Source organism: Dama dama, chromosome 32, assembly GCF_033118175.1.
Source record: "Dama dama isolate Ldn47 chromosome 32, ASM3311817v1, whole genome shotgun sequence".
Taxonomy (NCBI): Eukaryota; Metazoa; Chordata; class Mammalia; order Artiodactyla; family Cervidae; genus Dama; species Dama dama.
The window spans coordinates 25,793,077-25,805,726 of NC_083712.1; the positions used below are offsets into that span (position 1 = coordinate 25,793,077).

Sequence of the window (12,650 nt, forward strand, 5' to 3'; positions counted from 1 at the left end):
AAGGGTAAATACAATCACAATAACCCCATCATTCACGTGTTATGTGTTCAAACAGTTAATAATCAATAAGCCCGCGGTTACATTCCAACCAGTTAATAACTGATAAGCCTGTGGTTACATTCCGACAGATACTGTCCGGAGGCAGGGGTGATTAGAGTATGTTTTCTCTTAGGCGATGAGTAACCTGGATAAGATCTTCAAGGTTCCCCTGTCCAGAGGGGGTCTTATCCTTCCATTGTCATTCCCACAGGCCCTAAGCAGAGAGTTCAGAGTCCACTGGAGAGGCGGCCGAGCACAGTCAGCACGGACAGGCCTGAGATGGAGTCCAGGCCCTGTGAATTCCTTCTTCAGAGCCTGGAACAGAAAAAAAAGGACACAGCTTGGAGTTTAGTTAATAATCCTGTGCCAGTATTGGTTTCTTGTGTTAGTCACTCAGTCCTGTCTGACTCTTGGGACCCCACGGAGTGTAGTCTGCCAGGCTCCTCTGTCCCTGGAATTCTCCAGGCAAGAATACTGGAGTGGGTTGCCCTTTCCTTCTCCAGGGGATCTTCGCAATCCAGGGGTGGAACCTGGGTCACCTGCACTGCAGGCAGATTTTTTACCATCTGAGCTACCAGGTTAGTTTTGACCAATGTCCTGTCATAATATATGACATCAGCATTAGGGGAAACTAGGAGTGAGGTCTCTGGGAACTATTCTATCTTTGCAGGTTCTCTGAACATCTGAAATTATTACACAAATGGTCATTCTTAAAAATGGGGGTGTTAGTGGAAAAACCGGTAAAATCAGAATAAAGTCTGTAGCAGAGTTAACAGTAATTGCTCCAGTGTTAAAACCTCACAGTTGATGAATGTCCCATATTTAATAAGATGGTAACATCTGGGGAAGTGAGGTGAGGGGTATACAGGAACTCTTGGTACTGTTTGTACCTTTTGTATCAATCTAAAATTATTCCACAGTTATAAGTTGTTTTTTTAAAAAAGCACGTCTGTCCTGAGAAGTGTGTGCTGTTCAAGAGAGAAGTAGAAGGTGCCGGAAATAAAAGCAGGGGAGGTGGCCAGAGAGAGATCTGGAGGAGGCAGGAAAGGCTGGACCAAGCATCTCCTGTCCCTGCTGGGTGGGGCAGAGAAGGGAACTCGGCTCAGGGAAGGGGCGGCTGCCACAACAGGGCTGCTGGAAGCATCTACAGAAGGTGCGGGCACACGGCCGGAGGGGGACGTCATCTCACTTTCCTGTTTGTTCTTTCTGTCATGGTATCTAGAGGGCATCGTGAAACTGTGCAATCTTCCAAGTGACCTTACCTCCGCCCCAGTTTTCTTTTCCCTTTTTTTTCTTTCATATTTTATGCCCTATTTAGATAAAATTACCTAAAAGTTGGGGAAATTCTATGGCATATAATGTCAAGAACAATCATGTAAGAAAGTGAACTTCTGAAGTGGGTGTGCACCCTATCCCTGGGGGTGTGGGGAGATGTGTTTCTGTCTATCTTCTTTGAATACTAGACAAGCAACGCTACTTTGTAACTATCACATTCTGTCAAAGATCCCCCAAGACTGTCTGTCTTTGAGGACTCTTCAAACCCATTTGAATTGGTGGACTTTTGCAACGGGCTAGTAATAGTAACATTTGTTGCATGCTTACTCTAGTTAGGCACCTGGCCAGGCACTCCCACATATGTTTTATTTAATTGTGCAGGGAACACATGAATACTATCTCCATCTTAAAAATAAGGAAACTCAGGCTTAGAAAGCTTAAGTGTTTTGCTCAAATCACACAGCAGCTAAGTGGTGTGGCTGAGATAAGTATTTTATTGTCATCTATTAAGACATCTTATTTGTGTTCCTGAGAATTAAAATATTTCCAGTTGTCTCAAGATGAAGCCTGCTGCTCAGATACAGAAACTAAGAAAACCTCTGTACCATTTCGAAAGAATACAAACAATTTAGGGCCATGGTTGTGTAATGTTTTTCTTTGTAAACAGTACATTCATTAGTCACCAAAGGGCAATTGGCCTCCATGAGATGGAAATAATACAAGCCTGACCCCTTCCTCTTAGATAAGGCCTCCAGGACCAGTTAGGTAACAGCTGGACTTCACCCCTCGGGGTAAATGGCTAAAGGACCATGATGAAACCAGCTCTGTTATCAAAGGTATTTCTGGCATTGTGCCTTCTCTAGATGGCATCCAGATAATTGAAAAGGAAAGATTTCAAGCTTTTCACCATTTCTGAAATATTTTTCCCTTTCCCAGTTTTCCACATCTTAAACTGTCAGGGGAGTGTGTCTCTGTTTTTCCTGTCCTGTCATTGCCCTTGGGTTCTTCTCTGGCCTGGTTCATCTCAGGTCGAAAATGTCAACCTGTCAAATGTAATGTGGTGACATGTTCTAGGGCCCATCTTGTAAATGAGTCTGTTTCTGTGTTTCTTGATTCTGAAGACTTTGTTTCTCGTTTTAATGAGTAGATTGCTGCCGGGGCGCTCTCATTTTACCAGCATGTGCAGGATTTCTGTACAGGCAGTGGTCTCGTTGGTGCCCCATCATAGACATGCTTTTAAAACTCACCTAATAGAATAATTATAACAGCAAGGACAAAGTGTTAGTCACTCACTTGTGTCCGACTCTTTGTGACCCCATGGACTATATAACCCACCAGGCTCCTGTGTCCATGGAATTCTCTAGACAGGAATACTGCAGTGGGTTGCTGTTCCCTTCTCCATTGGATCTTCCAGACCGAGAGATCAAACCCGGGTCTCCTGTGTTGCAGGCAGATTCTTTACCATCTGAGCCACCAGGGAAGGACAGAGGGACCACTTTGTACTGTGTAGATTTTCTGTCCGTGCAGTAACTTCATGAAGACAGTATCGCCTAAATCTGTGCAAAAACTCCTTGCTTAGTCCCGATTCTAAGAGATTATGTTTGGTTTGGCTGTGTTGGGTGATTAATTGACTTACCAGGAAAGGAAACCTGGAGAATGAGCGGGGAAGGGACAGACTGAGAACAGGAGAAAGCCCAGCGGGCCTAGGAATCGCTCCCAACCTGAGTACGAGAAGTACAGGCCGGAAGCTGGAGACCCCCACTCACCCCCCCACCCCCGCCAAGTGTGGGGCGCCTGGAGGGGTCCTGAGAACCCTTGATGAAGTGTTGACATGCGTGTCCTTCAGAAAAGAAGTATCCCATGAGTCTTTATGCCAAACAAATGCTTCCCCAGGACCCCGGCCAGTTCACTCAATGCGGAGCCCTTCATGTGAGAGATGGCTTTATGAACCAGCTGTTCCCCACAGCTGCAGGCTGACGTCAACACCCGGGGCCGGGCCTGCCCTAACCCCGCTCCCCCGGCTGTTTTCTTCCACTTTCCCCTTCCTTCCCTCCTGTCCTCTTTCAGCTCACACACACAGGCCAACAAAGTCAAACACTAAGTTGTTTTTTTTTTTTTTTTTTAAGAGGAAACACCCTGTTCAGCCACCAATGTGAGATTTCCATCTATTTTATTTTCAAGTCAAACATGCAGACTGACAGTCGTTTGATGACAAGCAGATGTGTTGAGATCCAGCAGGTGTTACTGTTAACTTCCCCACAGAAGCTCTTCTAGTTTTTGGTCCATGTAGACATTTTATCTCAGATACAAGCATTCAGATGAGCTAGAATTTTTGTTTTTTGTTTTCTTTTGTATTTTGCTGACACGTGAAATCCCAAGGGAATTAAGTCAAAAGGTTGTGTGAAATCGAGAGTTCTCTGCCTGGAAAAGCTATTCTTGATGCCTTTGTTGACAGCTTGCAGTATAGTTTTCTATCTCCTACTTTCACGTGAAAAATGTGGAATTCACCCAGGGAGGCTTGTGGCCCTATAATTTGATTTGTATGATTTCGGAAAGGCAGCAGAAGTGAATATTGGGTTGGCCAGAAAGTTTGTGTTGGTTTTTCCATAAGATCTTACCAAAAACCCAAATGAACTTTTTGGCCAACTCAACTTTTACTTCTTTGGCTGACATTTGTCTCCCTGAATCACTTCTTTGTCCTATGATTAGTGATCTGAGGAGGGTGTTTTGTAGCAATCAGCATGACCGTGATCTTTTAGTAAATTCTTTTAAAGAAAAAAAACAACTTCCCAAATTTAGTCCCAAGGCTGGAGTTGTCAGTGAAGTCAGTGGTCTATATAGTCTGATCTCCATCTGCCTTTTTGACTCTTCTCTCCAACTTTTCTGCCTCGAGATGTTCTAGTGCCCATGGGGCACTGTGCAGCCTCTCATCATTGCTCATGGTGGAATACGTGTTCACCCTTAATATCAGTTAGTAGTTCTCACTTTCTTTTTGTAGTCCTGTTAGTTCCTTTCCCCTTCAGTAAATATTTGTGGGCTTACTTGAATTTTAAGGGTTCTCCTTAGCAGACAGTTTGCTTGTCATTGAAAGGTTCCCTAGTGGCTCATTGGTAAAGAACCCACCTGCCAATGCAGGCGATGCAAGAGACATGGGTTTGATCTCTGAGTCGGGAAGATTCCCAGGAGGAAATGACAACTCACTCCACTATTCTTGCCTGGAAAATTCCATGAACAGAGGAACCTGGTGAGCTACAGTCCATGGGGTTGCAAAGGGTCAGACGGGATTGAGAACACACACACACATGTCATTATTTCAGTATAACTTATTTTACCTCTGGAGGAATACTGACGTGGGACAAGGGCTGGAATTTCTACTGCCATGTGGCATATTCCCAAGAAAACAAGTCTACATGATTGTCCAAAATTCATCCCTGGAGCCAGCCAATTTCCCTTTACTTAGGTAGAATAATCATTGATGTAAATCTCCTTTTCTCTGTGAAATAATCCTTTTCCTTCCACTACTCCAGAAATACATATTTCTTACCAAAATAGGGGTAAGGATTACTTTATAACAGACTTACCAGTACCCATTTTGTATGAGTCCATGTGCACTCTAGCATGTGAAGAATGTACATCCTCCTTACAGGTACGGTAGCACACCTTTCCCCTAGTAGGTAAAGGAAGGCTGGACAAGTCCAAAGTCAAACTTCCCGCGAAATGATTTTTTTAACTTTTTATTGGAGTAGAGTTGGCTTATAATGTTGCGTTAGTTTCAGCTGTACCAGTGATACATACATCCATGCTTTTTTAGATTCATTGCCCATACAAATCACTGTGTTGAGCAGAGTTCCCTGTGCTATACAGTAGGTTCTCACTAGTTGCCTGTTTATACAGTAGTGTATATGTGTTAATCCCAATCTCCAAATGGATCTCCTTTCCTCCAAGTAACCAAAAATTTGTTTTCTGTATCTATGCCTCTACTTCTAGTTTGTAAATATCTGTACCCCTCCTTTTTTTTAGATTCCACATATAAGTGATATTACATGATATTTGTCTTTCTGTGTCTGACTTCACTCAGTATGACAATGTCTAGGTCCATCCATGTTGCTGCAAATGGTTTTGTTTTTTTTAACTGCTGAGTAATATTCCATTGTATATATGTACCACATCTTCTTTATCCACTCCTCTGTCAGAGGATACTTAGGCTGCTTCTACGTGTTGGATACTGTAAATAGTGCTGCTGTGAATGCTGGGGTGCGTGTATCTTTTTGAATTATGGTTTTCCCTGGGTATATTTTGGGTCATATGATAGTAATATTTTTAGGTTCTTTTGTTTATTTTTTTTAAGAAATGTCCATGCTGTTCTCCATGGTGGTTGTACCATTTTACATTCTCACCAACAGTGTAGGAGGATCCCTTTTCTCCACACCCTCTAGGGCATTTACTGTCTGCAGATTTTTTTGATGATGGCCATTCTGACTGGTGTGAGGTGATACCTCATGGAAAACTAAAATCATGGTATCTAGTCCCATCACTTCATGGCAAATAGATGGGGAAACAATGGAAACAGAGATTTTATTTTGGGGGGCTCCAAAATCACTGCAGATGATGACTGCAGCCATAAAATTAAAAGACGATTGCTCCTTGGAAGAAAAGCTATGACCAACCCAGACAGCATATTAAAAAGCAGAGACATTACTTTTCCAACAAAGGTACATCTAGTCAAAGCTATGGTTTTTCCAGTAGTCATGCATGGATGTGAGAGTTGGACTATGAAGAAAGCTGAGTGCCGAAAAATTGATGCTTTTGAACTGTGGTGTTGGAGAAGACTCTTGAGAGTCTCCTGGACTGCAAGGAGATCCAACCAGTCCATCCTAGGGGAGATCAGTCCTGGGTGTTCATTGGAAGGACTGATGCTGAAGCTGAAACTCCAATACTTTGGCCACCTGATGTGAAGTGGTAACTCATTTGAATAGACCCTGATGTTGGGAGGGGTTGGGGGCAGGAGGAGAAGGGGACGACAGAGGATGAGATGGTTGGATGGCATCACTCACCCAATGGACATGAGCTTGAGTAAGTTCCAGGAGTTGGTGATGGACAGGGAAGCCTGGTGTGCTACAGTCGATGGGGTCTCAAAGAGTTGGATACGACTGAGCGACTGAACTGAACTGAATAATTAGTGATGTTGAGCATCTTTTCATGTGTTTGTTGGCTATCGGTATGTTTTCTTTGGAGAAATGTCTATTTGACTCTTCTGCCTATGTTTTGATTGGGTTCATTTGATATTGAACTGCATGAGCTGTTTGTATATTTTTGAGATTAATCCCTTATTGCTTTGTTTGCAAATGCTTTCTCCCATTTCTTTCAGGATTTATTATAGTGTGTGTGGGTATTTATTCACATGAAAGTTCTGCAAGGTATTGTTAATAGTTCTGTTCTGGGTAGTGGTAGTGAAAGGTTAGGCTGGTCTGATTTTAAATTACGTTTATCAAATTTCTTTGCCTTTTTAAAATGTTAACCTTTCAATTTATTCACATAGTAGTGTAGCTTTTCAGTGTGTTTTCCCTAAAGTTTTTATGTTCTGGTGGTTTGTGTTCCATATAATCTAACATTTTGTTTTTCTTACTGTATTTTTGAAGTCATGAGTCTACATTGGCTCCAATCATGTGCAAGCTTCAAGTCTGTTTCTCCTTTGTGGTCTTGCCTTCTCTGTTCCTTCTCTGTCTCAGCTGCCCCCCCAGGGGCCGGCCTGCCTCAGACACCTCAGCCAATCAGAGCCTCTCCTCCTGGAGGCCCCTGCACTGATTGGTCGGCACATGCAAGGGGGCCCTGCACCTGGGAACCTGGCTCTGCCCAGGACTTCTCTTACTGCTTGATGGACAGCTGGGCCTTTGCTGCCAGAGACCATTTCCTCTCCTTCCCTTTTACCCTTCTCTCCTGCACGGTTATGAGAATCTGGTCCCGAGAGAATGAGCACTGGGAGCCCCGTGTTTGTGCCCTCCGAGTCATCACAGCTGTGTGAGTGTTACAGATGTAGCCAGTTAGCAGGCTGAGTGTCATCTTCTCTTTCCTTTTTCCATCTCTTTTCAGTCACTGTCTCAACCACCTGTGACAAGTTAGAAAAAGCCAGGAATGAGTTGCAAATAGCTTATGAAGGATTTGTCCAGAAGCTAAACCAGCAGCACCAGACTGATCTAACAGAGCTGGAGAATCGGCTTAAAGAATTTTACACCGGGGAATGTGAAAAGCTCCAGAACATCTACATCGAAGAAGCAGAGAAATACAAAACTCAATTGCAGGAGCAGGTCTGTACTTTTACAACCTGAGCATGTGCTCGGCCATTGCTGTTAATTTCAATTCTAACTGTTGTCTGATGAGGGTCTTCCTACGATGACCTTCTCTTTGTTGGATGTCCCTTGATGAATTTCATTATAATTTAAATAAATGAAACAATTTTTAAAGTAAATTTTTATGATCAAAGCAATGTATGTATGTTGAGTGAAACATTGAAAGAAAAAAAGATAAAATTTAAGCAACCCTTTAAAATTTTTTTTAATTGAAATATAGCTGTATAAGATTATATAAGTTACAGAATTACAATATAGTGATTCACAATTTTTAAAGGTTGAAAGAGAAAGTTAGTCACTTAGTCATGTTCGACTCTTTGTGACCCCATGGACTGTAGCCCACCAGGCTCCTCTATCCATGGGATTCTCCAGGCAAGAATACTGGAGTGGATGGCCATTCCCTTCTCCAGACGATTCTCCTGACCCAGGGCTCGAACCCAGATCTCCTGCATTGCAGGCAGATTCCTTACCATATAAGCTACAAGGAAGTCCATACTCCTGTTACAGTTATTATAAAATACTGGCTATACAGAAAGAGTCACAAAAGTAGACAACAAACTTACTGTTACCAAGAGGGGTGGGAAAAGGAGGGTTGGATGAATTGGAAGATTGGGATTCACAAGTTTTAGAGATTGTAACTGTATTTATAGTTATTATAAAACAGTGACTGCATTCCCCATGTTGTATAATATATCCTTGCAGCTTATCTTATACCTAATAGTTTGTGCCTCTTATTTCCCTGCTCCTATATTACCTTTCTCCCTCCCCTCTCCCCACTGGTTACCACTAGTTTGTTTCTCATATCTGTGAGTCTATTTCTTTTTTGTTAAAGTCCCTAGTTTACTGTAATTTTTAGATTCCACATATAAGTGATATATATAGTATTTGTCTTTATTTCACTTAGAATAACACCTTCCAAGGCCGTCCATGTTGCTGCAAATGAAAAATTTCATTCTTTAATGCCTCCATGGTATTGCATTATTTGTGCATATATATACACACACACATGTACATATACATACATACATATACATACATACATATATATACACACACCCCACATTTTCTTGAGCTATTCATCTGTTGATGGACATTTTGGTTGCTCTCATATCTTCACATTTATAAATAATGCTGCTATGAACATTGGGGTGCATGTATCTTTTCAAATTAATGTTTTTGGGTTTTTTTTTCAGGTATATTTTAAAAAATAAAATAAAACATCCCTTTATCCTGCTACATAGAAAGAATCCCTTTGTAAGCATTCTGGTACTGCTAAAACATTGGTTTGCGTTTCTTCTTTAATAACTTGTGTTTTTCACTTCATAATACATCCTAAACCTCTCTTTAATTTCCTTGCTTCCTTTTAAAATCAAGTTTTCATTTCAGCTTTACATGTGCCTGGTAGCCCTTTAGACTTGAATGCAAGTTAATGTGTCACATCTCCTAATGCTGCCGCCTATTATTCATTCACCTTGGGACTTGATTTTATTGGTAAACTGTTGTTTTGGTTTTTTCTTACAGTTTGACAACTTAAATGCTACCCACGAAACCTCTAAGTTGAAAATCGAAGCAAGCCACTCCGAGAAAATAGAATTGCTAAAGAAGGCCTATGAAACCTCCCTTTCAGGCAAGAATACTTTTTCTCTATTGAAATTGAATAAGAGCTCACGGAACAGCGTGGTGTGTTTCCACACAGAAATGATTCATAACTTCCCCTCCAGAGAATGCACCATGGTGTTCAGTTTTGGAGGGTTTCTTGGTTTCTTTTTGCATTGTTTATTGGAAGTGGTACATGCCCTTTCCCCTAAGGAGGCAGATAAGAGTTTTTTGTTTTTTATAAATGCCAGTCTTTTAGGAAAGAGAGTGAACTTTTAAGGAACTTTATGGCCTTTTTGGTAGTAGCTGTGCTTAAACACTTCAGATCCTAGGAAGGATCTGTGAGTTTGCATCCTGCCCACAGTGAAGGGCCCACACCAGGCACTTCTGCACGCCAGGACTGTTGGGAAAGGTAGATGGCACTTGTTTGGATAAAAAAATTATTTATTTCATCATGATTAGAAGAGGCGAAGTAAAAGGAAAAGAATACACACCGAGGAAACCAGAACTGAAAGAGACACCGTGTACCCCAATGTTCATCGCAGCACTGTTTACAATAGCCAGGACATGGAAGCAACCTAGATATCCACCAGCAAATGAAGAGATAAGAAAGCTGTGGTACATATACACAATGGAATATCACTCAGCCATTAAAAAGAATACATTTGAATCAGTTCTAATGAGGTGGATGAAACTGGGGCCTATTATACAGACTGAAGTAAGCCAGAAAGAAAAACACCAATACAGTATATTAACGCATATATATGGAATTTAGAAAGATGGTAACGATAACCCTATATGCGAGACAGCAAAAGAGACACAGATGTATAGAACAGTCTTTTGGACTCTGTGGAAGAAGGCAAGGGTGGGATGATCTGAGAGAATAGCATTGAAACATGTATATTATCATATGTGAAACAGATCACCAGTCCAGGTTTGATGCATGAGACAGGGTGCTCAGGGCTGGTGCACTGGGATGACCCAGAGGGATGGGATGGGGAGGGAGGTGGGAGGGAGAGTCAGGATGGGGGGAACACATGTATACCCATGGCTGATTCATGTCAATGTATGGCAAAACCACTACAATATTGTAAAGTGATTAGCCTCCAATTAAATAATTTAAAAAAGAAATCTAAAAAAAGAAAAGAATAAGAAGCCATTTTTTATTATAGAACATAAGTGCCCATGTAGCTGAAGCTCTTGCACTGAACCTGTTGCATCTACAGAGAAACATCTGGACATGTGGTGAGAACTGGTCCTATGAGCTTTGTCAGGGCTTTCTCACCAGAAAAACAGATGTGTTGTGTGAGGTCAGCGATGAGAACATGTGGAGTGACTGGCCCAGGGTAGATGTTAGTGAACACTGGTTTTCTTCCTTTCTGTTGCAGATGGGTTTACTTTGAGGCTTCTGTTTGGTTCGTGAAGAGCAATTAGAACAGAGCACAGAGACTCAGCCCAGGAATCTGAGGGCATGCTCTATGTTCCCTGAGCTCTTCTGGCCTCTCTGAGCCTCTATGTTCTCATCCATAAAATGGGAATTAGCTGCCCTACTTAGCTCATGGGCTAATTTGAGACCAAGTAGCTTAATTTATAAAAAAAAGTACCATACAAATGTAAAGTAACATAGGTACAGTGCCTCATAGTCAACTCTTGTATCCATGTGCTTTAACGAATGTAGACTACAGTGATCTCATAGGGTGTTATTGACTCAAAACTCACTTCTTTCCAGAAATCAAGAAAAGCCATGAAATGGAAAAGAAATCCCTCGAGGACCTGCTTTATGAGAAGCAGGAGTCACTAGAGGTAGGTAAATCTCGATCTCTAGCACAACACACCCAATCATCATCCTTGAGGCCTGTGTGGTTTCGGTATGTTTCTGTGCACATTTGCCGTGTTTCTGGTGCCAACCTGTTAACTCATGTTCCACATTTCATTGCTTGTGTTTCAGAAACAAATCAGTGATCTGAAGAGTGAAAATGATGCTTTAAATGAAAAGTTGAAATCAGAAGAACAGAAAAGAATATCAAGAGAGAAAGCAAATTTAGTAAGTCGTGTATGCTCTCCCATCACTGTTGAATTTTCCTTCTGTTCAACTGTCTCTCAGAATCAAATAAGTATTCAGCAGCTAGAGAAACAGTATGAGTTTGGAGTCCTTTTCATAGCCTGCAGTATGCTTTTTCAACTGTATATAGTGGCTTCTTTGGTTACTAGTGGTTCTTTTTTTGTTTTAATTCTAAAAACTGACATGACAGATGAAATCCGATATATTGCTAATGATCTATGCTAATACCTACAGGAAGATAGGAAAAGCCTCAATTAGGGTCAGAGTTTTTTATGTGAAGACTTCACTTTTTAAAAAAATTAACTTGCTATATTGGGATATAATTTATATACCACAATAGTCATTCTTTAAAAAAAAAAAGAAGACAGATCAGCAGTTCACAAGTTGTGCCTTGGTCACAGGATCTAATTCCATTTTTATCACCCCCCCCAAAAAAAGAAACCCTGCAGCTATTAAGTCCTCCTCCTCCCCCAACCCCCCCCCAAACAAACAAATAAACAAACAAACAAACCCAAACTCCCCAGCCCTCCAGTATCACCAGTCTCCTTTCTGTCTCTGTGGATGAGCCTGCTCTGGATATTTCACTGACATGGAATCATGCTACATGTGGCTTTCTGTGTCTGGCCTCTTTTCCTTGGCTTTTGTTTTCAAGGTCCGTGCACAGTGTAACAGAAATTTCATTCCTTTTGATGGCTGAACAATATTTCACTGTATGGATAATCCTCACTTTTGAAAAACATGAATTTCTCTGGTAAACTTAACTTTCTCTCCCAACTTTTTTGGGGTCCCTCAGTGAGCTCTGTGAAGTGGTCCCCACGGGCACCTTCCCTGATTCCCCATAAGGGTTGCCCCAGAGCGTTAACTACTGTCCAGAAGGAAAGTTTTGATGATCGACACACCGTCACCATGGACTCTTGTCTGAGGAATTCCCTCACTGAACATCTGATCAAAGGCCTGTGTGCTGTTAACTTGTATCATAGGTTAACTTGTATTCAAGGTTCACTTGAATTTCCATAATTAAGGCCAAGGAGTCAGGGAATCCACCCTGGTGGTATGCTCTCACAGGCTGTTCTTCCCTTACGTAGGGTTTATCTGGGATGGAATTTTCACAGTGCATGTATCCTATGCCATGTAGGTGCTGGGTGTCACTCACTGATGGGGCATTATTCTGCCCTAGAAGGACAGCCAGGTCAACACATGCCCATCATGGCAAACATCCGAAAGACTCGGGATGTGATTGCCATTTCTGTTGTTTGCCAGAGAGCCCTATGAACACACTGCCCGCATATTCCCCCTCAGTCACTGACTTAGGTTAGAGCGAACGATTGTTC

At 41.8% G+C, this 12,650-nt stretch overlaps 1 protein-coding gene across 5 annotated transcripts in view; it reads left to right on the forward strand.

The window, feature by feature from the left end:
* MTUS1 (microtubule associated scaffold protein 1) overlaps window positions 1–12,650 on the forward strand; it is a 177,540-nt gene that overhangs the window by 159,817 nt on the left and 5,073 nt on the right. For all 5 annotated transcript variants that reach the window (XM_061134843.1, XM_061134842.1, XM_061134844.1 and 2 more), the window contains 4 exons: window positions 7,405–7,619; window positions 9,183–9,288; window positions 10,987–11,060; window positions 11,206–11,301. In XM_061134843.1, coding sequence (XP_060990826.1) covers window positions 7,405–7,619; window positions 9,183–9,288; window positions 10,987–11,060; window positions 11,206–11,301 — 491 coding nt within the window. The remainder of the gene's footprint in view (window positions 1–7,404; window positions 7,620–9,182; window positions 9,289–10,986; window positions 11,061–11,205; window positions 11,302–12,650) is intronic.